General features: G+C 46.4%; 1 protein-coding gene across 2 annotated transcripts; it reads right to left on the bottom strand.

The window, feature by feature from the left end:
• Positions 1–1,364: 1,364 nt before the first annotated feature.
• NRROS (negative regulator of reactive oxygen species) lies at positions 1,365–26,893 on the bottom strand. 2 transcript variants are annotated; one of them, XM_047789600.1, is made up of 3 exons: positions 26,697–26,893; positions 8,276–8,396; positions 1,365–3,606 (listed from the first exon to the last, which is right to left on the bottom strand). In XM_047789600.1, exons 2-3 carry the CDS (start codon positions 8,381–8,383, stop codon positions 1,633–1,635), a joined length of 2,082 nt encoding a protein of 693 aa, XP_047645556.1. In that variant the 5' UTR covers positions 8,384–8,396; positions 26,697–26,893; the 3' UTR covers positions 1,365–1,632. The 2 variants fall into 2 exon arrangements, with proteins under 2 accessions (XP_047645556.1, XP_047645565.1); XM_047789609.1 differs by lacking the exon at positions 26,697–26,893 and having other exon boundaries at positions 8,276–12,283.
• Between the last annotated feature and the right edge of the window lie 57 nt (positions 26,894–26,950).

Consider the following 26,950-nt stretch of genomic DNA (forward strand, 5'->3'; position numbering starts at 1 on the left):
AGTGCTGTGTCGTATTTCCTGTTCCTGCCCATTTTTTAAGTCTGTTCCTCCACCTTTCCAGAGAGTCTAGGGCTTCCCAGTATCCTTTCACTAAAGCCCCACACTCTTAAAGTAGACAGAGTCATCCTTAGTTGCAAGAAACCAAGAACACCAACTGACACAAGGGGTGACACGTGAACTCAAGGGAAGCCTGACGTGTACCAGCCACGGACAGGTTCATTGGTCTCATCAGCTAGTTGTCACCTTGGGAAACATCGGAACCCCAGGAAAGCGTTTTCGTTGATGCGGGACAGGGAATCAGGGAAATCTGGAGCTTGCCCAGAAGGACAATTGGACAGAGGCTTCGAGGCACCCTGAGGGACAGATATCCAAGGCACGAGGTTGGGCCAGTGCAGGATGGAGAGAGCCACATGGACAGGAAAGATGATGGTACCATAGGAGCAATTGCTAACACAGGCTGACACTGATGCTGCTGAGCGTGGAAGCTTGCTGAAATGGCTTTACAGAGCATTCAAGGCAAGTTTCTGCTTGGTCAAAGTAAGACCACGGATTTTCTCTCTTTGATTTGCCTAAACATTTCTGCTGACGTTTCGTTTTCATGGTACCAGTAATCAGTTTGTGGGATTTCTATCCTCTCCCCATCCCACCCCCACCCCCGCTGTACTTAGTCTCTTTATGATTTAACCCGCTGGGATAAAAAGGGCCAGGACAGGGTAAATTCTCGTCTACCAAAAAGGCAAGGGCTGTGTCTTTATGGTCTTTTTCCCCAGAGGGGAGCACAGCAATTGTTCACTGAGGGGAGGGAGGGAGAAAGGAAACTCGGAATGCAGTAAGCAACCTGCTAAGAAGTCGTTTGTGTGTTTTGGTGGAGAGTGGGGGTAGTTTACAAGGCAGCAGAATTCACTCCTTTCTTCATCCCTCTTTACTTTCTCTCAGAACAAGGACTATGCCTGGTGTCCAGTTACTGCATGAATGACCTCAGGGCCCAGTTCTCTCAACTTTTCCATGGAGCCTTTTGCCTGCCAGAGACTCCAGGTGTGACCTCGGGGCACCCAGAGAGGACCCTGCCGCAGGCCCATGGTGGCCGCAGCATTGATGCCAGCCAGGATAGGAGGTGAGGGTTCCCATCTCAGAATCCCCAGCTTGGCTCTGACTTGTCCTTGGGGACCCCACGGGGCACTGACTCTTGCCATCCACAGGACCTATGCTCTGGGAATTGTTTTTGCTGTAAAGTAGCACTGAAGTGCCTCCCTTTCTCACCAGCTTTGTGGATGTCACCAAGGGAAGGACCCTGAAGAAGAATCTATGGGAAACTACCAAAACCCCCCACAAAACACCAAGGAGAGGAAAAAACACAAGTTGCATTTGATTTAAAAAATATTTATAGGACACGGTTTTTATTTTCATAGAATGTCAATAAATATTTTACCAGGATGATATGGATATATCACAATGATGGGAGGAAGAATTTGGGATCGCTAAGGGATGGAAGCATTTCGACCTTTAATTTAAACCTCGATTCAGCAGGCTTATCCTTGGCGGGGGCGGGGGAGGGGGGGAGGTCTTGAAATCTGGCAGAGAAAGCGTCCTTATGTGCACAGACCAGATTTCTAACGTGGGCACGCTGCCAGGTCAGTATATGGAGGACCAGTGGCACCGGCTCTTGATGACCTGAAGCAGAGGCTTCCTGAAAGTGAGGAAGATGACGGTGCAGGCCACCAGCAGGGTGAGGCAGCTGGGAAGAATGAGCACGAGGTACAGCAGGCCCATGTCTACCCGCTCCCACTTACAGTCCAGAGGGACGCCTCTGGGCAGATCCGTCAGGCGCAGGACCTTGGAGGAGAGGTTGCAAGTGACCATGGCCAAGTCGGCCACGGTGTGCAGGCGCTGCAGGGCCTCCCAGCCCTCCACCCCACAGCAGTCATAGGGATTCTGACTGAGGTAGATGGTCCGCAGACTTCCTGAGAGCTGCTCGGACACAGCCCTCTGAGGAAGGGCTGTGAGCAAGTTTCTGCGGAGATCCAGGGTCTTCAGGGACAGGCTGCCCCTGAACCGTGGGAAAGTGGTCAAGGCATTTCCCGACAGGTCCAAGGCCCTCAGATTCCCAAACTCAGAGAAGTCCAACTCCGTGGTGGAGCTGGAACTGAGGCCCACGTTCCTGAGAGATAGGACCTGGAGGGTGGGGGCGAGAACCCTGAGAGGGGCGAGGCTCCCATTCAGAACCCCCCAGTTCCCAGACAGGTCTAAGTGGGTGAGGGCGGTGCCCTGGAACGAGCAGTCTTGTAGTGCCCTCAGCCCACAGCCCTCCAGAGACAGGCGCCTCAAAGATGCCAAGCTTCTGAAGTCCACACAGCTGGGGGTGTCCCCGGGGTCTACGCCCGCCGGCCGGGGACAAACTGAGATCTGATTGTGGCTCATGTCAATTGTAGTGAGGTTGCTGGCATCAGCGAAAAGGCCGGCGGGGACACCCAGGAGCTGGTTGGAGCTCAGGTTGAAGGACCGGAGGCTCCTCAGGCCGCTGCGGAGCCCTGGAGCCACGTGCACTGCCGACAGCTGGTTCTGGCTCAGGTCCAGCTCGGCAAGCGTCCGCGGTGGCTCGTGCTCCCGGATGTGGAGCGTCACCAGGCAATTCTGGTTGAGGTTCAGGTGGGAGAGCGCAGGCATTTTCTTCAGGAAGCCGTCGGGGAGGTACTGGAACTGGTTCTGACTCATATCCAGGAAGCGGAGTTCCGAGAGGTCACTGGAAGCAAACTCTTCCCAGAGGCTGACGGTGGTGATGTTGGTCACGTTGCCGTCCACGAGGAGGAACTGGGCCACCATCTCCTGCGGCGATGAGCTGTTGTACAGGTCCCTGTAGAAGCCCATGTGGTTGTCCCGCAGCAGGAGGGTGCGCAGCTTGCTGCACTGGGGCAGGAGGGGGAAGAACAGCAGCTGATTGTGAGAGAGGTCCAGCGTCTCCAGCTCAAAGGGGGCCTCGCCCCCCGCGGCCAGGAACCACTCCAGGCTGTTGTAGCTGACGTTGAGGGACCGGAGCTGGGTGAGGCCGAAGTCCACGATGCAAGGGAGGTTGTTATAGGCCAGGTTGAGGTGCCTCAGCTCAGGCAGGCTGTCAAAAGCACCACCCTCAATCTCAAAGATGTAGTTCCTCTGCAAATCCAGCTCCCTGAGGTGCCCCAGGCCCTCGAAGACAGAGTCATCGAGCCTCATGATGGTGTTCCTAGCCAGGGACACAGACTCCAGCGAAGAGAGGTTCTGGAGCATGAGGGCCACCATGTCTTCCGTCAGGGCGTTCCCCGACAAGTCCAGCCTCCGCAGGCCCCGCAGGCGGCAGAGAGCCGCTGCAGTCTCCTTATAGCTCTCAGAGAGGGAGTTGTCCGGCAGTGCCAGGCTGCGCAGGCGGGCCTGCTCCTGGAAGGCGCCGCGGCTGATGTGCTCCAGGTGGCAGCTGTGCAGGCTGAGGCTCTCCAGGAGAGGGTAATGCTGCAGGGAGTGGTTCCACAGGGTCTTGAGAGGGTTGGCATCCAGGAGGAGCATCTGGGAGGAGGGCGGGAGATTGCTGGGCACCGAAGCAAGATTCTGCCCTCGACAGTCAGCAACTCCATCCAGCTAGGTCCAAAAACACACTGGTCAGCAGGGCAGGGGCCTCGGAGGCAGGGGTTTACATACAGAAACTTAGTTCGCTCATCTGACTGTTCACTCAATGCTCCAGGACTCACTCGAAACACACAGCACGTTGGAGGAGGTCTGAGCACCTGCACCCGGGTGCGGAGTGCTATCTCACCTGCGGTTTGGTTTTAACTAAAGAAAGGGACTGAGGACCAGGTCTCTACCTGCGTTTGAATCCCACCTGTGCCATTTATTCCTTGTGGGACCTTGGGCAAAAAATTTAGCCTAAATCTGTTATTTCTTCGGGAAAATGGAGATAAAGTTCGCACCTACTTTGGAGGGTGGTGGTGAGATTAGGCAAGAGGCTGCATGGTGCCTCGCACACGGGGGACACTATTAATGCAAATGGTCACTATTGTATTGTAATTGTTATGAGGATGACACCTGCATGTTTAACAGGGCCACTGCCCAAGAACCAGAAGAACGCTGTGGCATCTTCATTTCACCCAAAGGAACTTTGCCTGGGAAGCTCCTCTATGTTCTCGATGGATCAATAATACAGCTCAGAACGACTTGACCATTTGCAGCAACATGGATAGAACCAGAGATTATCGTACTAAGCAAAGTAAGTCAGAAAGAGAAAGACAAATACCGTATGATATCACTTATATGTGGAATCTAAAATATGACACAAATGAACTTAACAATAAAACAGAGGCAGACATATAGACATAGAGAACAGACTTGTGGTTGCCAAGGGGGAGCGGGGTTGGGGAGGGACAGAGTGTGAGTTTGGGATCAGCAGATGCAAACTGCTATATACAGAATGGATAAACAACAAGGTCCTACTATATAGTACAGGGAATTATACTCAATATCCTCTGATAAACCATAATGGAAAATAATATTTTTTTAAAAATAAGTATATAAAATGGAATCATTTTGCCGTACAGCAGAAATGAACACAACATAAGTCAACCATACTTCAATAAAAAAAAATTACTTAATACGATTAAAAAAAAAATCAACACCGTGGGGAAAGAAAGGACTTGAAAGCTCCTCGCCACTCTGAATTCTACAGGGGAGTAAAGTGGGGTCCAGAGAGGACAAGCAAAAAGCCAATGGCAGAGCTGTGACCAGAGCCCAGAGCTCTTATTGCCCAATTCCGTGCTTTTCCTGAATGCCGTATGAATTGCGTAGTGTGAGGAGGCAGGACAGATGGGTCTGGTCTCATTGCAGAAATCACACAAGCCTCAGGATATGCAGCCAAATTTTTACAAGATTAGCAAAAACAATCAGCCACAGGATATCCCTTAGGTGTCCAGGAAAAAGCTTTTAAGTGATAGAAGAGCAATGGCATTCCTCTCGACAGACTGGTCAGTAGGACAAGGTCAGTGACTGCTTAAAATTGTGGGACCAATTCCGGGGGTGGGAGGGCAAGCGGAGTAGTGGGACAGGGGAGAAAAATCCTGAGACAGAGGAAGAAGCACAACTTTGGAGGGATGACAGACTCAAGTCTGAGTCTCGGCTCTGCCACTTATTAGCTGTGGACTCTGGGCAAGGAATTTACTTCTTGGAGCTCCAAGTTCTTTCTCTGATTGTTGAAATAAACGTTCTCATAATTAAAAATTGATAACAGAAATACAGAAAAAATACAAAAATTAAACTATTCAGTCATCTCAGCTTCTCCTTCAAAGAAACGGCTGCTAACTTTTTGTTACATCTCCTCTGGGCTCTTGTCTAAAGACATCATCCACCTTAAAAACATCTTTCTAAAATGACATGCACTCTGCAAACTGTTCACTAGTCTCTTCCCCTGCCCCTCCCCTCCCCAATAGTATGTGATAGACATTTTGCCTTGGTGATAAAAATAAATTTGATCACATTCTTTTTGTTGTTGGTGTTGCTTTTTAAGGCTGCACCTGCGGCATATGGAAGTTCCCAGACTAGGGGTCGAATCAGAGCTGCAGCTGCTGGCCCACACCACAGCCACACCAGATCCGAGCCGCATCTGCAATGTACACCACAGCTCATGGCAATGCCGGATCCTTAACCCACTGAGCAAGGCCAAGGATCGAACCCTCATCCTCTTGGATCCTAGTTGGGTTCATGAATTGCTGAACCACAATGGGAACTCCCTGATCACTTTCTATTTAGCATGAATAGCAGAGTAGTTAAGAGCCAGATCTCTGGGGTCAGCCCATCTTGATTCTGCTTTTTATCAAATCGGTGACCTTGGGCTGGTGCCTTCACTACCTACTTATAAAATGGAAATCATACTTGTAATTTTCTTATGAGTTTTTTTTTTGAGGATTCATGCGATTGTTTAAGTACTTTAACACAGAACCTTCCACGTAAATGTTTAATAAATGTAGAATGGTAATTAGCATGCTCTAATTAATTAATCTATTGTCAAATATTTGAGTTATTTCTAATTTTCAGATGCATAGTAGACTGAATTTGTTTGGTTCCTTCTACATCTCCCTGCCTCCCTGAAAAATCTTTGGAGTTTTGTTTGGGCTTGCATTACAAACACAAAGTAATTTGGGGGAGAACCGACATCTTTACAAAATTGAATCTCCTCATGCAGAAACAAGATGTATTTCTTTATTTGAGTAAGTGTTGGGCCTCCCCCGCAAGGGGACTCTGGAGAATATTGTGGTTAGGGGCTTTCCTCAAGCTATGAGACCCTGTTTGACCAGAGTTGCTGCAGTGGGGGGCGGGGGGGGGGAGAGCAACACATCTCTGCAATTCCTGCAGCCCCACTGAAGTGCTGCAGAAAGATCACATGGCCCTGAAAGCCTGGAGAAAGCTTACTCTGTCCACTTCATGATAACACAGCGAAGGCACCGGGGGGTATGGGAGGTTTACCTGGACTTCCAAGCTCTCAACCCTCAATTCAACAGAGCACAGGAAATCCACTCTCTGATCTCACTGGCAGCAGAGTCCCTGCTCCTGCCCACCAGGCTGCAGAGGATCAGGCAGGGAGACTAGCCTGAACCTTGAAAGGTGCTAGAGAACTCCTGTCTTATTCCCTCTTCTTCCTGAGCCTGGAAACCCCTGAATTAGCTACTGTGAAGTTAATCTTTCACTGTCTCTATTACGGAATAACAGAAGTCTGTGTGGCAGAGATGAACAATGACAATAATAACAGATGAAACTCACAGCACTTACTACATACAAGGCACTGTCCTGAGTGCTTTATACACAGTAACATTTAATCATTGGAACATCCTGCTCTATAGCACAGGGAACTCTATCTTGTCACCTGCGATAGAACATGATGGAGGATAACGTGAGAAGAAGAATGTATACATATATGTGGATGACTGGATCACTTTGCTGTGCAGCAGAAATTGACAGAACACTGTAACTCAATTATAATGGAAAAAAAAATCTTTAAAAAAAAAGCAAAAAAAAACAAAAACAAAAACAACCCCATCATAACAGCCCAGGGTCATGGTATTATTGGTTGGTACTATTACTACCTACATATTTTACAGATGAGGAAACTGAGGTACACATTGACCCGATGTCACGAGCTAGTAAGTGGTGGGGCTGGGGTTTAAACCTGGTCAGGCTCACAGCCCCTACCCTTCACTGGAGTCTACTTCAGTGTAGTGGTTAGAGGTTATTAAAAGTGGTTAGAATCATGAGCAGCTGGGTTTTAAAGATTCATCAGCTTTAAGAACACTTTTTTTGGGGGGTGTGTCTTTTTAGGGCCACACCCGCACATATGGAGGTTCCCAGGCTAAGGGCTGAATCAGAGTTGTAGTCACCGGCCTACGCCAGAGCCACAGCAATGCCAGATCTCAGCCACATCGGCAACCTATACCGCAGCTCACAGCAATGCCAGATCCTTAACCCACTGAAACGAGGTCAGGGATGGAAACTGCGTCCTCATGGATACTAGTCAGATTCGTTTCTGCTGAGCCACGATGGAAACTCCTAAGAACACATCTTTGAAAGCACACATTAACCTTGACATCCAATTTGTCTTCTCAGTGCCTAGTCTATAAACAGGGGTCAAGGAAATGTTTATTAAATGTATGTTTCTCAAGCAGACTTTTGATACCACTGAGTTACAGGCAAAGGAGAAAATTTCTAGAGTTCTCTGTTGTTATGAGCCAAGTCTGCTTCCACATATGGGCTGAAAGCCCTGGAGAGGGTGAACCATAAATACTTAGGTATCGCTCCCTGGATTGTCGTGAGCCTGAGTATGGTCAGGGATGCTGCTGTGTGGGGCGGCGTGGGCAGCAAGCTTGTCAATACAGCTGCCTAGGCATCTGCTATGGCTCACACACAGACCCTGAGGCAGGGCTTCTCCAACTTTAAAATGCCCTGCACAGAGTCCAATACCGTCAGAGGAGCTTCATCTTCCAGATTTTTCACCAAGTGTTCTTGTTCCAGGTGGCTGACCTCAGCCTGTCTTTGAGGTCTGCCTGTCCTTAGCAGGTATGAAAAAGGTGGAGCAGGACCTTTCCCAGCATTATCTTTACCTTTGATTAAAGAGCAAGTTGCACGTGGCATTGCCCTAAGGAGGTACAAAGTGATTCAGACTTAGTCATTTGCTCCCCTCCGTGGTTTGACCATCCATCAACTCTCCAAACGGACCCAACCACATCAGGACAGGAGCAACAAAACACGAGGAGTTCCCAGGAAAACTCACCAACTTGCAGTCCCCTTGGGAAGCCGCCATGACCATTCTGCTTGGGTTCCTCCATTCCACTGCCAAGAAGTGAACACCCAGGCAAAGCCAGAGAGGCAGTAACTCCATCTCAAGGGCAGCACTGTGGACAGAGGGCAAGGAAGACCCAGGTAAGAGAAGGACATCTCAGAGGGCTGCTGTGCAGTCCCAGGAGAAAGAACCAGTTCCCATTTAGGTCCAGTCTTAGAGGCCCACAGCTATAAGAGGTGGAAACCCACAGATTATTCAAATACCTCAAGTTAGCCAACACATCTAACCTTTCACTGCAGCTGTCAACACGAACTCATTTTCATTTTGCCTCTACCATTTGATGGGCAGGTGGCTGAACCTGAAACTCCCAAGAGTCCAGCAACAGAAGAGAGAAGCAAATGATTTGAGGAACCAGGCCTCAGGTCAACTAGAGTTTGCCGTGTTTCGTAGTTTTGTTGAAATGTTCCACCCAAAGCTTGAATCTGCCTAATGCATTGCCTGAGCTCAATAAGTATTTGCTGAATGAATGAATGGATGGATAAGCGATAAACAGGGACTGAAATACTAATTGTAGCCTCTGGTCTCACAGAGTTCCTACCTGGATTTTTTTTTTTCTTTCTTTCTTTTTTTTTCTTTTTCCTTTTTCTAGGGCTGCACCTGCAGCATCTGGAAGTTCCTGGGTCCAGGGTCACATCGGAGCTGCAGCTGCAGGCCTACACTACAGCCATGGCAACAATGGATCCAAGCTGCATCTGTGACCTACACTGCAGCTTGTGGCAACGCCATAGCCTTAACCCACTGAGCCAGGCCAGGGATTGAACCTGCACCCTCACAGAGACAACACTGGGTCCTTAACTTGCTGAGCCACAGTGGAACTCCCTGAGTTACTAATTGTTCTTTCACATGAGGCTTTTAGAAAAGAGTAGACCTATTGATTAACTTATTTGAATATAGCCTTTTGAAAAAAAAGGATTTTGATATTTTGCCTGCTGAGGAAAAAATGAAAAAGCAGTCTTCAGATATAACAAGGATTATTGGTGAAGCATGGTTACTAGCTTTCTTACCTGGCTAATTTTAACTTTCTGGTCAGATCTGAATACTCACCAGTGAGCACAGAATGGGAGTCAGGAGAAGACTTAAAATTATACACACACCAAGAGAACTTCACAACTAAGAGGAACAATAATGGAAACGTAATATGCCCACCACCTGCCCATTTTTAAAGGCTCAGTGATAGCAACGGCTCACTCAAGGGTCCAGATTGACTTAGTGGCAGGGCTAGGAGTAGCCCCCGGGTGGCCCCCTCCAGGATGAATAGGCAGGGTAATTCCTCTCCCACGAGGTGCTGTTGAATTGACCACCCTCTTGTTGGGAGAGTTTCTAGCCCAGTGGCAGCCCCTTCCAGATCAGAATCAGAAGCAAGTGTCTGGCCCACATTTCACCTGCTCCATCCTCTCGTTGACATCCACCTGGGAGGGACCACTCAGTCTGCTCTCGAGTCTTCTCCTGGGCCAGCAGTACCAGCACTAATATAAACCTCCTCCCTGATTCCAAGGGACGCAGAGACCTTTCTGTCTGATGCCTCTCACCACCTTGGGCCCCTTCCTCTTGCCTTTTCTTCGAATAAGTTTACACATCTCTAAGGCTAATTTTAACTTTCTGGTCAGATGTGAACACTTACCAGTGAAAACCGACCAAGAGAAAAGCTAAGTGAAACCAGGGAAGCCAACTTTAGCCTTCAGGTCAGGTCAGCTCTCCTTACCACAGAGGGAACCCCCAATTCAGAGTCCCCTTCCCAGGCCCCCCTTTGGATTCTGCACCTGTGCAGGAATTATTACCTCATGGCATGGACAGGGCACAGATGGGAAAAACACAGCCATATGGGCTCCTCAGTAGACTCCCAACACACACACACACACACAGACACACACACAAGGTGGGATCATTGCCCACTTTGAGATAAGGTTGCCCAACTTAGCAAATTACAAGATGCCATTTGAATGTCAGATAAACAACAACTTTTTAGTGTAAATATGTCCCATGCAATATTTGGGACATACTTCATACTAAAAACTTCATTGTCTGACATTCAAATTTTACTGAATGTCTTGTATTTTATTGAGGAAAAACAGGGAGACGGGAACCATGGACTTATTCCCTCCCGTCAACTGTCGTGCCCTCAGTCAGGCTTGGGATGGTACACGCTACAGTGATACTGAGCCTTCCAGAATAGCCAGACCTGGGTATTGACACTGAGCCGTATATGTTCAGGGCAGGGGTGCAGTTTTTTCAGGGAAAAGTTATCTACCGCTTCAGACTGCAATGCTAGATATGCCTGGTGTTAGTTATACCCAGAGTATAATTTCTGTGCCAACAAGAAAATTTTTGCACCTTTAAAGCATATTTTCTCCTTTCACCTCAACTCAGTCAAGCACCCCAAAAGACTCTTGTGCCCTCTGGGCAACTCCGTCTCTCCTGAGGCAGCAGGGGAAGTTTATGGGATTTGGAACCAGACAGATCAGGATTTGAATTATGGCTCCAGTATTTGTTATTTGTTATCTGTCCATGAGCAATTCACATAAAGTCTCTGAGATGCAGATAATCCTTCCATAAAATGGAGATAATACTAACTACTCAGACTTTTTATGAGAATCAAATAGTATACACGAACGTGCTTCAACGCTGAGGGTATTTAATAACATAATATGATTTATGAGTTCCAAATACCAATGGGCTGGTTGAGGGGTTGTTACTCCTATGTGTCGTCTCCGAGATAATTCAACAGCTACCCCCCAAAAGGAAAAAGAATGAATAATTTGGGTGGAAGGATGAATATATCCTTATACCAACTAAATGTGTGAAAGTTCTATGAGAAGGCTGGATTAAAAATTTTGCATTAATAAATTCCAGAACAAATTTATTTGAATGGGGTGGGGAGGGGCGGGAGGAGAAGGCTAATCCCAGTTACATGTGACTATGCTGGTTGAGAGCTGTTTGTCCTCAGAGCCCTGGTTTATACACACACACATCCTGCTGCCCCCCCAGTTCTGCTGTCAGCAGCAGGGGGCTGACTTCCAAAGGCTCAGGTGTCAGCTGGCCTCCAGCTGGTTTGGTCAATGGCAGGCAGGCACTACTGAGAGGTACCTTAGAAGGCAGAAGGAAAAAGAAAAGCCATGGCATTTCGCTCCCTCCCTCTCTGCCTTGGACAGAGAAGTCCTTGAGCTTCTTCTGTTGACTCCCAGGCTCTGGTGACTTCCTCCTTGTATCCTCCCCCTGCCTAGGGAAGGTGGCAACTTCCTGAAGCTGCTGATCTCTGGGTTAACGCTCTGTTCTCTGGTTGGCTCCTCTGCCTCTTCCATCATGTGTAGCCAATTTCCGGCATTAAATTTCCTCTGTTTTAAATAATCGGTGTATTTCTGTTTCCTGGTTGGAGCCTGACTGACACAATGATGTAAGTGAGAATGAGCCTGCAACAATACTAAGTGAAAAGGACGTAATGACGCTCAGAAGCAATAAAAGACTTTGAAAATAATAACCGTTTAGGTTGAGAAACACTCTTCCTGGAGGGTGTAGCTGCAGAAGCCTTCCTCAGAGTCACGGCCCGGCAAAGAGTACAAGATAAACAATTGGGATGCCAAATCTCACTGGCAAATCCCACCAACCCTCTCCTGGGTGCCCAGGACTGCGTCTCTCCATCCACTTACCCTTGGTTGGGGGAGGGCCACTCAGCAGTGTATCCAGCTGTGTGAGAGCATCTATGCTTTTAAAAGAGTAACCACCCCACTTTACTCTCTGATATCTTCTGAAAAATACATCCTTTTTTTTTTTAAGCCAAATGTTGCTCATCTTAGACACAGTTTTGGTGGAGAAAGGAAACCGAATGGAGAACAATCATGATGGAGGGCGCACCTGACGGTATGACAATGATAATTTAAATAAGGGGAGTTTCTGCTGTGGTGCAGTGGGTTCAGGGAGCCACCATTGCTAAAGCTGTGGTATAGGTCACAGCTGTGGCTCAGATTCAGTCCCTCACCCAGGAACTTCCATATGCTGCAGGGGTGGCCATTTAAAAAAAAATTAAATAAGGTAACCTGGAACCTCCCCTCATTATCAGTAAAGGGGCTTGGATCAAGGGTGCTCCTTTCATGGGCTGTGAACTACTGGGGGAGCCACAGAATTCACACACAGGAACAGCAAATCAACCCACGTTCCAAGAATGTTCTGACTAAGTACCATGTCTCCTCCTGGTCTGGGTGATCCTTGGGAAAATACATAAGACCTGAGAGCCTGGCATGAGAAGCAGGTGATACTAACATAATCAGCTTGAACCTGTTCCTCTTAAACCAGGTAACAAAGTCAAAGAGCTCCTTCCAAGCATGGAAGCAGAATATGGTAAGTCCCATTCTCTTCTATCTAGAGCCTACAAATCCTATGTGCGTTTATTCAGTTAACAACGTCTCTAATCTCTACATATCTTTTATCCAATCATAGTTATCATGATTATGACAAAAGCCAGAAACCATGAGCTTCTAATTAGGGGAAAGTTTTAAAGGGACAGGACACCACTGACCCAGGTGCAGGCAGGAGACAAGATTCTGTTCTGTCTGTAACACATCTGACTCGGAGATGTTAAGATTATAAATCCGGCTTCATGTTAAATTGAGGCCCTCTTAGTGTTGCATTTATGCTTTATCTTCTGGCTATTCTGTTTGTGTCATCACAAGATGTCCTTCCTGGTTTCTAAGAAGTCCTTGAATTGGGAGGACCTCACAGGCTTAACGGTATCCCCTATGTAACCATTCATCTCGATTCTCTGCTTTCTAATTGGTTATCATGGAAACTTGTGATTCAACCCCACATCCATCCCTATAAAAAATGCTCCTTATGGGAGTTCCCATTGTGGCTAGTATCCATGAGGATGCAGGTTCGAACCCTGGCCTCACTCAGTGAATTAAGGATCCAGCATTGTTATGAGCTGTGGTGTAGGTCACAGACGCAGCTCAGATCCCAAGTTGGGCTGTGGCTGTGGCACAAGCCAGCAGTTGCAGCTCAATTAGACCCCTAGCCTGGGAACTTCTATATGCCACAGGTTTGGCCCTAAAAAGCAAAAAAATTTCCTTTCTAGGCAAAAAGACAATATGGCATTTTGCCTGGCTTGTCTCTCTCTAGATCTGGTCATAATATATAAGTGGTGAAAACAATTTGTTTCATAAAACAGCATGAATCAAGATGGTATTCTGAAACAAGAGAACACTGACACGAGGAAGAATGCCTATCAGCTGCAAAAATTCCTCTTTGTTTTAGAAACCATGCTTATTTGCCTTTTCTGTTTCCATGAAACAATAGGGAGAAGCTCCTGCTTCGCTGAGCCAAGTGAGGTAAAAGAGGATTGACTGGATGGCCCCATGGGCTGTGTGAAATAATGATGGGATGGGAACATTTACTCCGTTTGGAAGGAGCGTCCTGATCCTGCCGGCAGTGATGCAGCTGTAAGGTGGGGCCGGGCTTCCACCCCCATCCCCATGACCACATCAATTCTGGGCTCAGGATTGCTTGGCTGGAAGAAGACGGTCACAGGCAGGCTCCTGGCTGGGGGACATAGGGGGGAAACTTGCTTTTGCAATGGACAGGAAAGAAAGGATGAGTGAAAGCTTTGGACGGATCTCTGCTTCTTGAAGTCCTGAAATGTCCATGTCCCTATCATCACAAGAGTCAAAATTTAAATTTGTGCCACGTCCTCTGAAAACACAAATGTACACTATTTTTTTTCAAATGGATTAGATTTGCCTGTATTAATAAAATATAATTTCCATGTACACACTACTAATAAACAATTGGTAACAAGGACTTACTATTTAGCTCTGGGAAATCTATTCAATATTCTGTGATAGCCTCCATGGGGAAAGAATCTGAAAAAGGATGGGTATATGTATATGGATGGCTGATTCACATTGCTGAACACCTGAAACTAACACGAGATTGTTAAGTCACCTGTATGCCAATCAAATTTATTTATAAAATAAAATAAAACTTATTCTTTTAAGGGTTATTCATTTCAAGCAGCTTTCTGTTGTTATGTAATGTCTTAATCAACTGATAATAAAACACAACCATCAGGTAAGGGCCGATCTAGAGGTACTGGTGTCCATAAAAAGGTGTCCTCATACACAAAGTCTGGGACTACCAAGGAATAACTCTGACTTGAGTCTTGGTTTTGCTTTGTTGGTGTACTTTCATTCATTTTCAGGAAAGGAAGCTGGATTTCTAGTACTTGGGGGCACCTGAACATCAGCTTTTCACTCTCCCCACTCTCTCCCCTCTCTCATCCCCCCACCTTCTCCATCTGCTGCTGCTACTACTACAGCAGCTGCCTCCAGATGTGGGGATGCAACCTCTTTGCTAAAAAAAGGTGCTATCAGCAAGTGCTAAGGGTGTTGTACATATATCAGCATGTAATTGAGAATTTTCTCCTGCAAAATAATCCACTAAGCTGAAAAAGCTTTAAAGAGAGAGCTCTTGTATGTGAAAGTGGAGAACTCTCTGAGGTATTTGGTTTTAGAAACAAATATTTATAGACCAGCTTGGGGAAGAGGTAGATAAGGGAGACAATCTCTAGGAGCAGTTTGCATAAGTGCGGGTGTGATGGTGACATCCCTGAACAGAAAAACCACAGGGGCTAGGCAAAGAGCCCCACAGAAAGGGAGTCTGCCTTTGTTGAAAAATAAAAGAGCAAATCCCATGCCGGATCCTGTGGATCCTGGAAGAAAGGGAAGGGCAGCTGGCCATAGACCACAGAGAATAATAAAGAATAGAAACCCCTGTTTGTGACCACTTCAAATCACTCCTACTACCAAGAAGTATTGGAAAGCCTCATGCAAACAGCTCTAGACTCTGGTTCTTTAACAAACAAATAAAGTGATCTCCAACTGTCATCAAATGTTCATACTTAAGCATCTCCAACAGTAAGACCACCTGCACCCTGAGTCTCCAGGTGTGTGCCTTGGGAAACAGAGGCCCATCTTGCTAGTACCCCTTGCCGAAAATGTTTGCCTAGAACCCTCTCATGACAAAACAATCAGAAAGAGACAGGAGTTCCCATTGGGGCTCAGCAGAAATGAATCTGACTAGCGTCCATGAGGACGCAGGTTCGATCCCTGGCCTTGCTCAGTGGGTTAAAGATCCAGCGTTGCCATGAGCTGTGGTGTAAGTTGCAGACGCAACTCGGATCTGGCATTGCTGTGGCTGTGGCATAGGCCAGCAGCTACAGCTCTGATTCAACTCCTAGCCTGGGAACCTCCATATGCCACGGGTGCAGCCCTAAAAAAAAAAAAAATCCGGACTGTAAGATGTCCTACAAGACAACTGGCTTGGGCTCTTCAAAAAAGTCAGTCATAAAACACAAAGAAAGGCAGGGGAGGGAGGAGGTCTGATTATAAGTGACTAAGAAACATAATAACCAAAGCCAATTCATGGACTTTGAGTGGATTTTAGATTTTAAAAAATCTCTAAAAGAAAATTTTGAGACAACTGGGAAATTTACATGTGCACTAAATGATATGTTTTCAGATGATATTATGTACAAATGATATTACCAGATTATTGCTCATTTTCTTAGTTATGATAATGATGTTGTGGTTATATTGGAAAATGCTCTTATTTTTAGGAAATGCATGCTCAAGTATTTAGGGGTGAAATTTCATGATGTCTGCAATTTCTTTCAAACGCGTCAATAGAGAGAGAGAGAAATTTAAAGCAAATTATTACCAACTGGAAAATTTAGCATTGTACTTTTTAACTTTCCTGTAAATTTGAAATTTTTCAAAATAAAAAAATGGGAAAAATAAACGCTGGAGTTCATAAAGGGAGAGGGATTATGGTAATCTTTGGTTCCCAAATTTCCAGGTATGTATGTTTTTCAAACATTCTACTCAGAAAGATACTTAGGAAACATTTATTAAATTTAAAATGCATTATAGGAGTGCCCGTCATGGCTCAGCAGTAACGAACCCCAGTAGTATCTACAAAGACAAGGGTTCGATCCCTGGTCTTGCTCAGTGGGTTAAGGATCCGGTATTGCTGTGAGCTATAGGGTAGGTTGCAGACGTGGCTCGGACCCCAAAGTATTGCTGTGGCTGTAGTGTAGACCAGTGGCTGCAGCTCTGATTGGACCCTAGCCTGGGAACCTCTATATGCTGCAGGTGTGGCCCTAAAAAGCAAAAAAAAAGCATTACACATAAACCTTTAACAATACCCTGAATATGGACCTGGAAGGTATAATGCTTAGTGAAATATGTCAGACTAGATGTTTTCACTTACATGTGGACTATACAAAATTAAGCAAACAATTATAACAAAACAGAAACAGACTCACAGATGCAGAGAGCAAACTAGCAGTTACTAGGGAGGAGAGAGAGGAGGGGAGGGGCAAAATAGAGGTAAGAGATTTGAAGACTATTAGGTACACCATAAACAAGTTAACATACAGGGCAGGCATATAACGTACAGGGCAGGGAATAGAGTCAATCATTATAGTGACTTTTATGAAGGATAACCTATAAAAATACCAAATTACTATGCTGTGCGCCTGAAACCAACAGAATGTTGGAAGTCAACTATACCTTAGTAAAAAATGAAATAAAAGCATGAAAAAATATATATATCCTGAATATTCTAACATTTGGACATTCAAACTTAAGAGCCACACAGCATCTCTCATAACTGAATGCCGCACAGACATGGTAGATCACGTGGCCTGATGACGGTTCAGGACACATGGTTGATGTGCTACTGTAACTTCCACCGTCCAGGTCAATTGCTCCATCCACCACCCCCACTGTCCCTCTGGAGGGGCAGCTCATGACTGCACCACACCTGCACCTCCATCAAACCAACAAAACCTTGAAGAGGCACCTGACCAGGAGAGGTCAATTCTTACAGGCGGCTGGCACCCTATGAGTGATCCCAGCAGAGAAACAAGGGAGAGAATTAGGTAATTTGTAGTGGAAATTAGAGCCAAGAGGCACAGAGAAGGTGGGGTTGAATTCTTGAGGGATCTTGCCCTGTGGAAGCAGAAGTAGGAGCTTGACAACAAAGCAAATGGACAGAAAAGCAGGTGCCAGTCAAGAAAGAGCCGAGATCAGAGAAGATTGACTAGGAAGAATGACAAGAGGGGGGATGTGCAGGCTGGGAGGGAGGGTGGAGAGAATCGGCTCAAGGCTGCCTCTCCGGGTTCCTGGTGCTTCTTGGAAATGGCCAGGTCCATTTCCAAGCCCCATGCTTTTTCACGATACTACCTCACCAACACCACCCTGCCCCCCTGCCCCAGTCTGGCCCAAATGCTGCATCTTAGCAACAAAAAGAACCTGACTAAAACAGCACTTGTGCTTGTTAATATGCTTACACACAAAGACAAAATTGAACATATTTCAAAAAAGCACACTCAAGTGTTATGATGCTACCTGAAAATTAGAGAAAGTAGCTGAAATCTGAATGCAACAATGTATTTTCCCAAGTGCACCCTACAGGCAAGAACCACAAGGATTGATAAAACTAAAGAGTGAAAATTTGTTGGGAAACAAGATATTAATATAGTCTTAAAGTATCTCATTAATACAACTTATTTTACAAAGATGAAAATAATGGCTTTATGGTGGAAAAACTGGCAAACACCTCCTTAACCAAATGATCAAAAATCCTGTAGGAACCTTACTGGTGTACTCGATAAAATTTTAATTCAGACAACTTTTGAAATAGTAGTATTATATCAATGTTCATTTTTCAGATTTTGATCACTGCACCATGGTTATGTAAGGCTGTCCTTGTTCTTAAAAAATAAACACTGAATTATTTAGAGGTAAAGGATATGATGTCTACAACATTACTAAGGTTCCATTTTCTCCTCTTCCTTACCAACACGTGTCACTTGTTTGCGGTTTTTATTACAGCCATCCTAGTGGGTGTGAAGTGCTATCTCTTTGTCATTTTGATTTGCATTTTCCTAATTACTAGTAAGATTGAGCATTTTTCATGTGTTTGTTTCTTGACCATTTCTATATCTTCTTTCAAGAAATGTCCAAAGTGTGTTTTTTTGTTTTGGTTTTTGTTTTTCCTTTTCGGGGCCACACCTGCAGCATATGGAAGTTCCCAGGCCAGGGGTCAAATCGGAGCTGCAGCTGCCAGCCTATTTCGCAGCCATGGCAATGTGGGATCCATTTCTGCAACCTACCCTACAGCTCACAGCAATGCTGGATCCTTAACCCACTGAGCAAGGCCAGGGATGGAACCCATATCCTCATGGATACCAATCAGGTTTGTTAACCATTGAGCCACAGTGGGAACTCCCAAAAAACAGTTTTTGTCATCATTACAGGATCCTCATCCTTCGCAGGCAGTCTACCTGCCTATGCTCAAACACGCCCAAGGTGGCAGCTCACTGTCTTGAGAGCAGCTGGTTGTTCTACTGGGCCCCTTTCCATTTGCTCCTAGGACATGGATTCCCCCTCAGCCCAGACAAATAAGTGAAGAGTAATATCATTTGAATTTGTTGGAATGTGACTTTGAATATGGGATCCTAAGAATTTATGTGAAAAGAATAAATTACCTAGGAGTAACCTAAAGAGAAAAAGACCTGTACTCTGAAAACTATAAGACACTGATGAAAGAAATCAAAGATGACACAAATAGACAGAAAGATATACCATGCTTTTGGATTATTGGAAGAGTCAATATTATCAAAATGACTATACTACCCAAGGCAATCTGCAGATTCAATGCAATCCCTATCAAATTACCAAGGACATTTTTCACATAACTCAAACAAAATATTTCAAAATTTGTTTGGAAGCACAAAAGACCCAGAATAGCCAAAGCCATCCTAAGAAAGAAAAATGGAGCTGGAGGAATCAGGCTCCCTGACTTCAGACCATACTACAAAGCTACAGTCATCAAAACCATATGGTACTGGCACAAAGATAGAAATATAGATCAGTGGAACAGGATTAAAGCCCAGGATTAAATCCACACACCTACAGCCAACTAATCTATGACAAAGGAGGCAAGAATATACAATGGAGAAAAGACAGCCTGTTCAATAAGTGGTGCTGGGAATACTGGACGGCCACATGGAAGAGAATGAAATTAGAACACTTCCTAACACCATACACAAAAATAACCTCAGAATGGATTAAAGACCTATATACAAGACCAGATACTATAAAACATAGGCCAAACACTCTCCTACATAAATGACGACAACATCTTCTCAGATTCATCTCTTAGAGTATTGACAATAAAAACAAAAATAAACAAGTGGGACCTAATCAAACTTAAAAGTTTCTGCACTGCAAAGGAAACCCTAAACAAAATGAAAAGACAACCCACAGAATGGGAGAAAATCTTTGCAAATGAATTGACTGACAAGGGATTAATCTCCAAAATTTATAAACACTTCCTATCACTCCATACCAAAAAAACAAACAACCTCATCCAAAAATGGGCAGAAGATCTAAACAGACAATTCTCCAAAGAAGACATATGGATGGCCAAGAAACACATGAAAAGATGTTCAACATCACTCATAATTAGAGAAATGCAAATCAAAACCACGATGCGACAGCCAGAATGGCCATCATCCAAAAGTCTACAAACAATAAGTGCTAGAGAGGGTGTGGAGAAAAAGGAACCCTACTACACTGTTGGTGGGATTGTAAATTGGTGCAACCACTGTGGAAAGCAGTATGGAGATTCCTCAGAAAACTAAACATAGAACTACCATTTGATCCAGCAATCCCACTCCTGGGCATCTATCCAGAGAAAACCATGACTCGCAAGGACACATGTACTCCAATGTTCATTGCAGCACTATTTGCAAGAGCCAAGACATGGAAACAACCTAAATGTCCATCAACAGAGGAGTGGGTAAAGAAGATGCAGTACATATACACAATGGAATATTACTCAGCCATTAAAAGGAACAAAATACTGGCATTTTTAGCAACATGGATGGACCTAGAAATTATCGTGCTAAGTGAAGTCAGTCAGACAATGAGATACCAACATCAAATGCTATCACTGGCATGTGGAATCTGAAAAAAGGACACAATGAACTTCTTTGCAGAACAGATACTGACTCATAGACTTTGAAAAATGTATGGTTTCCAAATGAGACAGGTTGGGGGGGGATATACTGAGGGTTTGGGATGGACGTGCTATAAAATTTGGTTGTGATGACTGTTGTACACCTATAAATGTAAAAAAAATTCATTAAGTAATAAAAGACTAAAAAAAAAGATTTTATGTGAGAAAGGACAGGTCTGTGGCTCAAGGCTCTTACGGCAATTGCACTTACATTCAAATTCGTAACTGATCATCCTTTTGAGATGAAGTGTAGCATTCTAAAGGGAATACCCACCAGTGTTTTGGAGGTGAGAATGCTCAGGCCAGAGAGGTGAAATATCAGGGATAAGGTGCCAGAGGAACACGCAGCACAATGATTTCCAAGCACTGGTTTAAAATCCACATCTCTTATTCCCACCCTGAACCTAGCACACCTGGTCAGCCAAGCTTCAGGAAGGCTCCTGGGAGAAGTCTGCGTCAGGAAATGGCTGAGCCTCTGCCTCCGTCTGGAGGGAGGCTGGAGACCCCAGTGGCTGGTCTTCCCTTGGGTTCTTCCTATGGAGTGAGTCCCCAGGCAGCCAGGGAGTGGAGCGCTGCCTGAGTACTACCCTGCTGACTTGTCTCCTCGGGGCCACAGATGGCTCAACCAGCTGCCCCATGTGGTCAGGGTCGGTCAGCCCTTTAGAACCAACAGAAGGCAATTCACTTTGTCCTGCTCCACAGCCGCAGGCTGCCTCTAGCCAGGTCTTAAAAAAATGCAAATCTGTTCCCACTGGGGCAATAACACCTTGCTCTTACTTGGCTGTTGGTGTCACCTGTGTATAGAGGTGCTCTCTGTGGATAGGCACCCAACTAACAATGCATTCGTTTCAAACTTGTCATTTCCGTTCAGTATCACAGGTTTGTTCTCTCTGATCACTTCACTCCTGTGGTGGCCCTGAGTGAGAGTAATAGCTGCCTCTCAGGGTCGTGTCAAGATGGAATGAGAATGTGTGTGGAAAAGCTTTGTCGATAAAGAAATGCTGCGGATTTCATTAGGAAGACAAGGTAGCGTCAGGTTAAAGGGGAGGCGGAGTTCCTCTGTGCAAACATGGAGCTGCTGTTAAAATAAATACAACGGAGGAGCTGCAGTACCTTCTTCCTTCCAGATGAGCCGCAGAGTGTGGGCCTCGGGACATTTGGAGGAGAGGCCATCCAAGCTTTTCAGGGTTATAGGGTTATAGGAAAGGGTTACAGGTGATGACCAAAGCCGCTGCCCAGAGTAGAAATATATCACCCCCACCCAACCACCCACCTTGGTTGTTTTACTCACATTATCCTCCACTGATATCCTCTTTAATGCATTGCTCTTTAATAGGTATTTATATAAGGAGTGATGGAGAAATAATAAAATTTTCATGGTGCAGTGTCAAGACAGTGGGGAACATAATTTTGCCCTTTTCAAAGTCTGTCAAATTGTACTGGCAAGGGAGGCTACCTCTTCTAAGGCTAACTATTTCCCCTCTCTTACACTTTTTTGAGTTCACAGAGGAAAGGAAGTAATGTAACTTTTTAAAAAATCCTTTCCCCAAAATAACAATAATTTTTTAGGGAATTTTTGGATAAAGCAAAAAACTGGATTATAACTTAATGCTACTGGTTAATAGTAAAAATACTAATAGTGCTTTAGGTTGCAAAGGCTTCTAACAGAGATGTTTCATCTCATTTAATACTTGCAACAGCTCTACACAGCAGGAACCATCTCCATTTTTTTGTTTGTTTTTTTTGTTTGTTTGTTTTTTTGAGGGCCATACCTGCGGCATATGGAGGTTCCCAGGCTAGGGGTTGAATCAGAGCTACAGCTGCCGGCCTACACCACAGCCATGGCAACACCAGATCCAAGCCACATGTGCAACCTACACCACAGCTCACGGCAATGCCGGATCCTTAACCTACTGAGCAAGGCCAGGGATCGAACCCGAAACCTCATGGTTCCTAGTCAGATTTGTTAACCACTGAGCCATGACAGGAACTCCTGGATTGTTCTACCTTTTGATCACTGTGAATAATACTTCTATGAACATTGGTGTATAAATATCTATGCTAGAGTCCCTGGTTATTATTGCCACTTTAGACATATGAAATCCTAGATCAAAAAGGCCAAAGTGAATTGCTTAAGTAAGTAGCTTGTGGACAGTGAAGCCAAAACCAGGGCTGAGCTCTGGCCTGGATCAGAGGGGCTGGATGTGCACCTGTCTAGGAGGAATGTATGTCGGGCGAATGTTTGGTTGGGTTGCACAGGAAAGTATTTGTTGGTGACTAAGTATCGCATGAGCCCCCACCCCACCCCAGCTGCTGCCTGCCCCTTCGCTCGGAACTCCCAGCCCCCCATGATCCAGCAACCAAGGAGGTAACATCTGACCCAGCAAGATCCTCCAGGACTCGACTTTTCAGGACAATGTCCATTCTGATTGGTCAGTGCCTGTACCATGCACTGTCTGATATTCTGAATCTCTCCCATGAGTGTTTGTGGGGCTATGGTCTTCTCTGGGGAGGAGGTACCTTGTCAATGTCATGGGGTGTACCCGTGACAAAGATGAGGGCCTTTAGAGATTCTGCAAAAAGAGCTAGAAAGTTTGGGGAGAAATGGAGATTTAGAAGGAAATAAGACAGTAATATCAGCTAAAGTGGAAGCTTTGGTTTAGGCACCTGAATAAGAACCAGAACCAGAGAGTGGCCATGAGGAAGTCTCAGGGATCGCTGGGCGGTGAGAGGGAGACCATTAACGGGTCCGAAGTTGAAGGAGGTGGCCCAGAGCCAGGTACGGAAAGACCCACTTGCCACTGACCCTACAGGCTGAGGGAGAGCGCTCAGCCTTGGTGTTTGGTGGGACCACTGACAGCAGACACTAGAAAGGCAGGGGAGACCCATGGTATCAAGGCAGGGCCAGACGAGGAGCAAAAACAGGGAAGGTTAGGAGGCGCCGTGTCCAGCCTGGCATCTAAAACAGAGCAACATGAGGTTGTTGGAGAGTGTGATGTGCACCCCAGGATGAGGTTTGTGGGTGCTGGGCTGCCTCCATGCTTAGGTCCTGCTTGAGAGAGCCTGGGTGGAAAGATACAGTCCCAAGGGCTACCTTGTGAAGAAAAATCCCCTCCGGATTCTTTTCTCTCTTGGAAAAAGCAACAGAAAATGTCTTTGGGCACACAGCACAGCACCTGACCAAGGTGACCTTGTGGGTTAAGGCCGGAGGTGGGGAGTCCCTGTATCCTGGCAGGGCTTTTGTGGCCACGTGGAGCCCATCACTGGCTCTAGCCCTGCTCCTCATGCACACCTTGCTGGTGAGAACCACCTCAAGAACTTCCTCCTTTATTCCCTTTCTTCAGTCTGAAATTACTCACGCATTAAAGTGAGACGACACCTGCGGTTTGGTCGAAGCCCCTGACTCCATTCTTGCTGGAAATCAGTTGGTTTTTCCTACCCACATTTATTTCTCCTTCTGGTAACAGCTCTTCAATTCCCCTTTGAGGAAACCACCCCTTCCTTTCTTTTCTTTCTTCCTTTTATTTTATTTTATTTTTTAGGGCTGCATCTGCGGCATATGGAAATTCCCAGGCTAGGGCTCGAATTGGAGCTGTAGCTGCCAGCCTACACCACAGCCACAACCACAGTAACGCCAGATCTGAGCAGCGTCTGCGACCTACACCACGGCTCATGGCAACGCCAGATCCTTGACCCACTGAGCGAGGCCAGGGATTGACCCCGCATCCTCATGAGTGCTAGTCAGGTTCTTTTCCACTGAGCCACAATGGAAATGCCTCTTATCTTTTAAAAAATTTGTATTTGTGGTAAAATACACTAATGTAAAATTTACCACCTTAACCAAGTTTGAGTATAGAAATGATTAGTGTTAAGTACATTTATATTGTTGTGCAAACAACCCCCTTCCTTTCTTAAAGAGTCCATGGATCCAAGAGGAGGCTAATGAACACAGCTGGGCCCATCAGAGCCTCCTAATTCCTTAACCACAGTGCTTGCTTTATAATGGGTACATCACAGATGCCACACCCATGAGTATCAATCTAAGGATTTTTGTTAGAGCTATTAGAAAAGAGCCTTTCTCTTCCTGCTTCAGATGCCAAACTGATGGGAATTAAGCTTAGAGTTTCCAGTAGCCAGCTTTGCCAACAACTTTAGGATCTGCCTGATAATGAAGCCTACATAAAGGAAAGCAAAACTATGAAATGGAGATGGATGGATTCCAGGCAATGTTTGAGCACCCAGATCCAGCCATGCCTGAAGCTATTTCCCACTGACTTTTTGGTTATTTGAAAGAATAAATCCTCTTTTTTTTTCCCCCCCTCCACTGAAACCAAGCTGAGTTGGGTTTTTGTGATTTGCAATTAAAAGACCCTTAAACTCAAGTTGATAGTTGCTTGTGAGGCTTGATAAGATCTAAATATCAATGTCCTTTCCCCTCCTCCTCACCTCTCTGAGCTTTCAGAGATCATCATCTAACCTAGCTCAGAAACCACTACATATTGAACACATGACATCTGTTTGATGATGAGACTGAGAAGAATAGTTTGGTGGGGGGAGGAATGAGCATAATAAAGAAAATTACTTGTCACCAATGTGTAGATACATCAGTGAGCATATCTGAACACACAAGCGTGTCCTAAGAATGATAAGGTTTTCCAGTCATGGGTGAAAGCCCACCCTCCCCTAATGGATGTGGTTACAGTGTGGATCCCAGCATTATGTGAGGTACAACTACAGCTCCATCCAAGAGTCTAGCTCACCTTTTGTGATATGGATGCACACTGCAGCCAGAACACAAGTTATGATCAGTACCAGCAGCACTCTTTGAAAGAATCAAAAGACTAGAGACAGCCAGGTCAATGCACTCCTAACATGAGCCCCCAGGACAAAGACACCAGGAGCTGGCTCTCTGTTTGGAAGAAGGCTCCTGCTCTTGGGTGCAGAGTTTAAGGACTCTGTGGGATCAGGGTTTTCATGAAGTTCCCACGAGAGCACCCATTAGATGAAAACACCTTTTTGTGAAGCAGGTTTTGGTTTTCGTTTAACCTAAAAAGTCAAGGTCCTCCCCCAACCCCGGGGCCCATGCTTCTATAACCCCCTCTAGGAACTCCCAAACATACATGTACACACCTATGGGGTGTGTGAGGAAAATAAGTAAGTCTCAGGACTATAAAGCCAAGTAAATCATCAACATCCACAGAAAGGTGTGTACAGCACAGCCAGTAATAGGTGAAGGGGGCACAGATCTTGGAAGGCCGGCTCTTTAAACTCTCAATGATTCTACCGCCCAGACTCCTAATTGGCTGTACCCAGCATGAAAGAAACCTCCAGGGGAATCCCTTCACTCCCGCTGGAAGTGCACCACCCCAGGCCAGCCCTAGCCAGGGGCTCCATTCCTAGTACCCGGCTCAGCCTCCTGGAGTTCCCGCCACAGTTGGGCACGTGGCCACCCCCCTCAGCGGGCAGTGACCTGGCAGTGCATCCTGAGTGCAGCACACAGCCTGCTCGGGTGCCTCCTTACTTCTGTCAGCTCCTGAGTGCAGGAGGAATATATGCGGACTCCTCCAGAATCCAGCCCACCTGGAGACGCTGGGAGGGGCTGCAGAAAAGCGCTGGTCAAGGGGGTCAGAGAAGCCTGGAGTCTAGTCTCCAGGCTGTGGGATTCAAGCAGCAGAACCCTAGGGAACCTCTCAAGGACACACGCCCTGTGGGGAGGGGGCTTTGCCTGTCTGTTTCACAGCTCTGCTCCCACCCAACACCTTGAACTCGGACTCGCCTGCACATGGAAGATATCCATAAATACATGTTGGTGGTGGTGTCTCAGGGTCTTCATCTATGAAACTGTGGTTCTGGTATCCACGTTGTGGGGCAGGAGAGACAGGCTGAAAGTTCACAGCGTAGCCTCACTACATCCAAGGACATCACTGTTCCCATTTCACAGATAAAGAGACTGAGGCTCAGGCATACTCCCCACCAGCCACAGGGATCAAACCCAGGTCTGACTCTGAAGCCCTCGGTGTTTCCGCTACACCACGCCACCCTTTTCAGCTCTAAGTCTCCTAGAAGAAGGTATTAGCACCTCCACCCAGAGCTGGAGCTCTCAAACCAAGCACAGAATTGCTGGAGCTTGGATGCAGCAACCCACAACTTCCCCGTCAGCCCACAGCTCTGGGCCACGGGTGCTGACCTCCCGCCTCCCCACCTCGCCCGAGCCGCCCGCCTCCGGAGGGGCCGCGGCCTCGCCGGACCACGAGGCTGCCCTGCGGGAAATACTCACGGCTCCCGCAGGCCCAGGCGGCTCCGCGGGGCGCATCCTCTCCCGGGGCTCCCGCCTCCTCCTCCTCCTCCTCCTCGAGAGCAGCCGAACGCGGGGCTGGGCTGCCTGCTCTCTCTGGGGCATCAGATTATTTTCGCACTTGCGGAAGGAACTGACGGAAACTGAAGTCACATGGAGAACGAGCTGCTCAGCGACTCAGCACTCACCGAGAGCAGGCATCTCAGAGGGAACTGCCGCCGCGGGTGGGTGGCGAG

The sequence above is a fragment of the Phacochoerus africanus genome, chromosome 1 (assembly GCF_016906955.1).
Source record: "Phacochoerus africanus isolate WHEZ1 chromosome 1, ROS_Pafr_v1, whole genome shotgun sequence".
Lineage (NCBI taxonomy): Eukaryota > Metazoa > Chordata > Mammalia > Artiodactyla > Suidae > Phacochoerus > Phacochoerus africanus.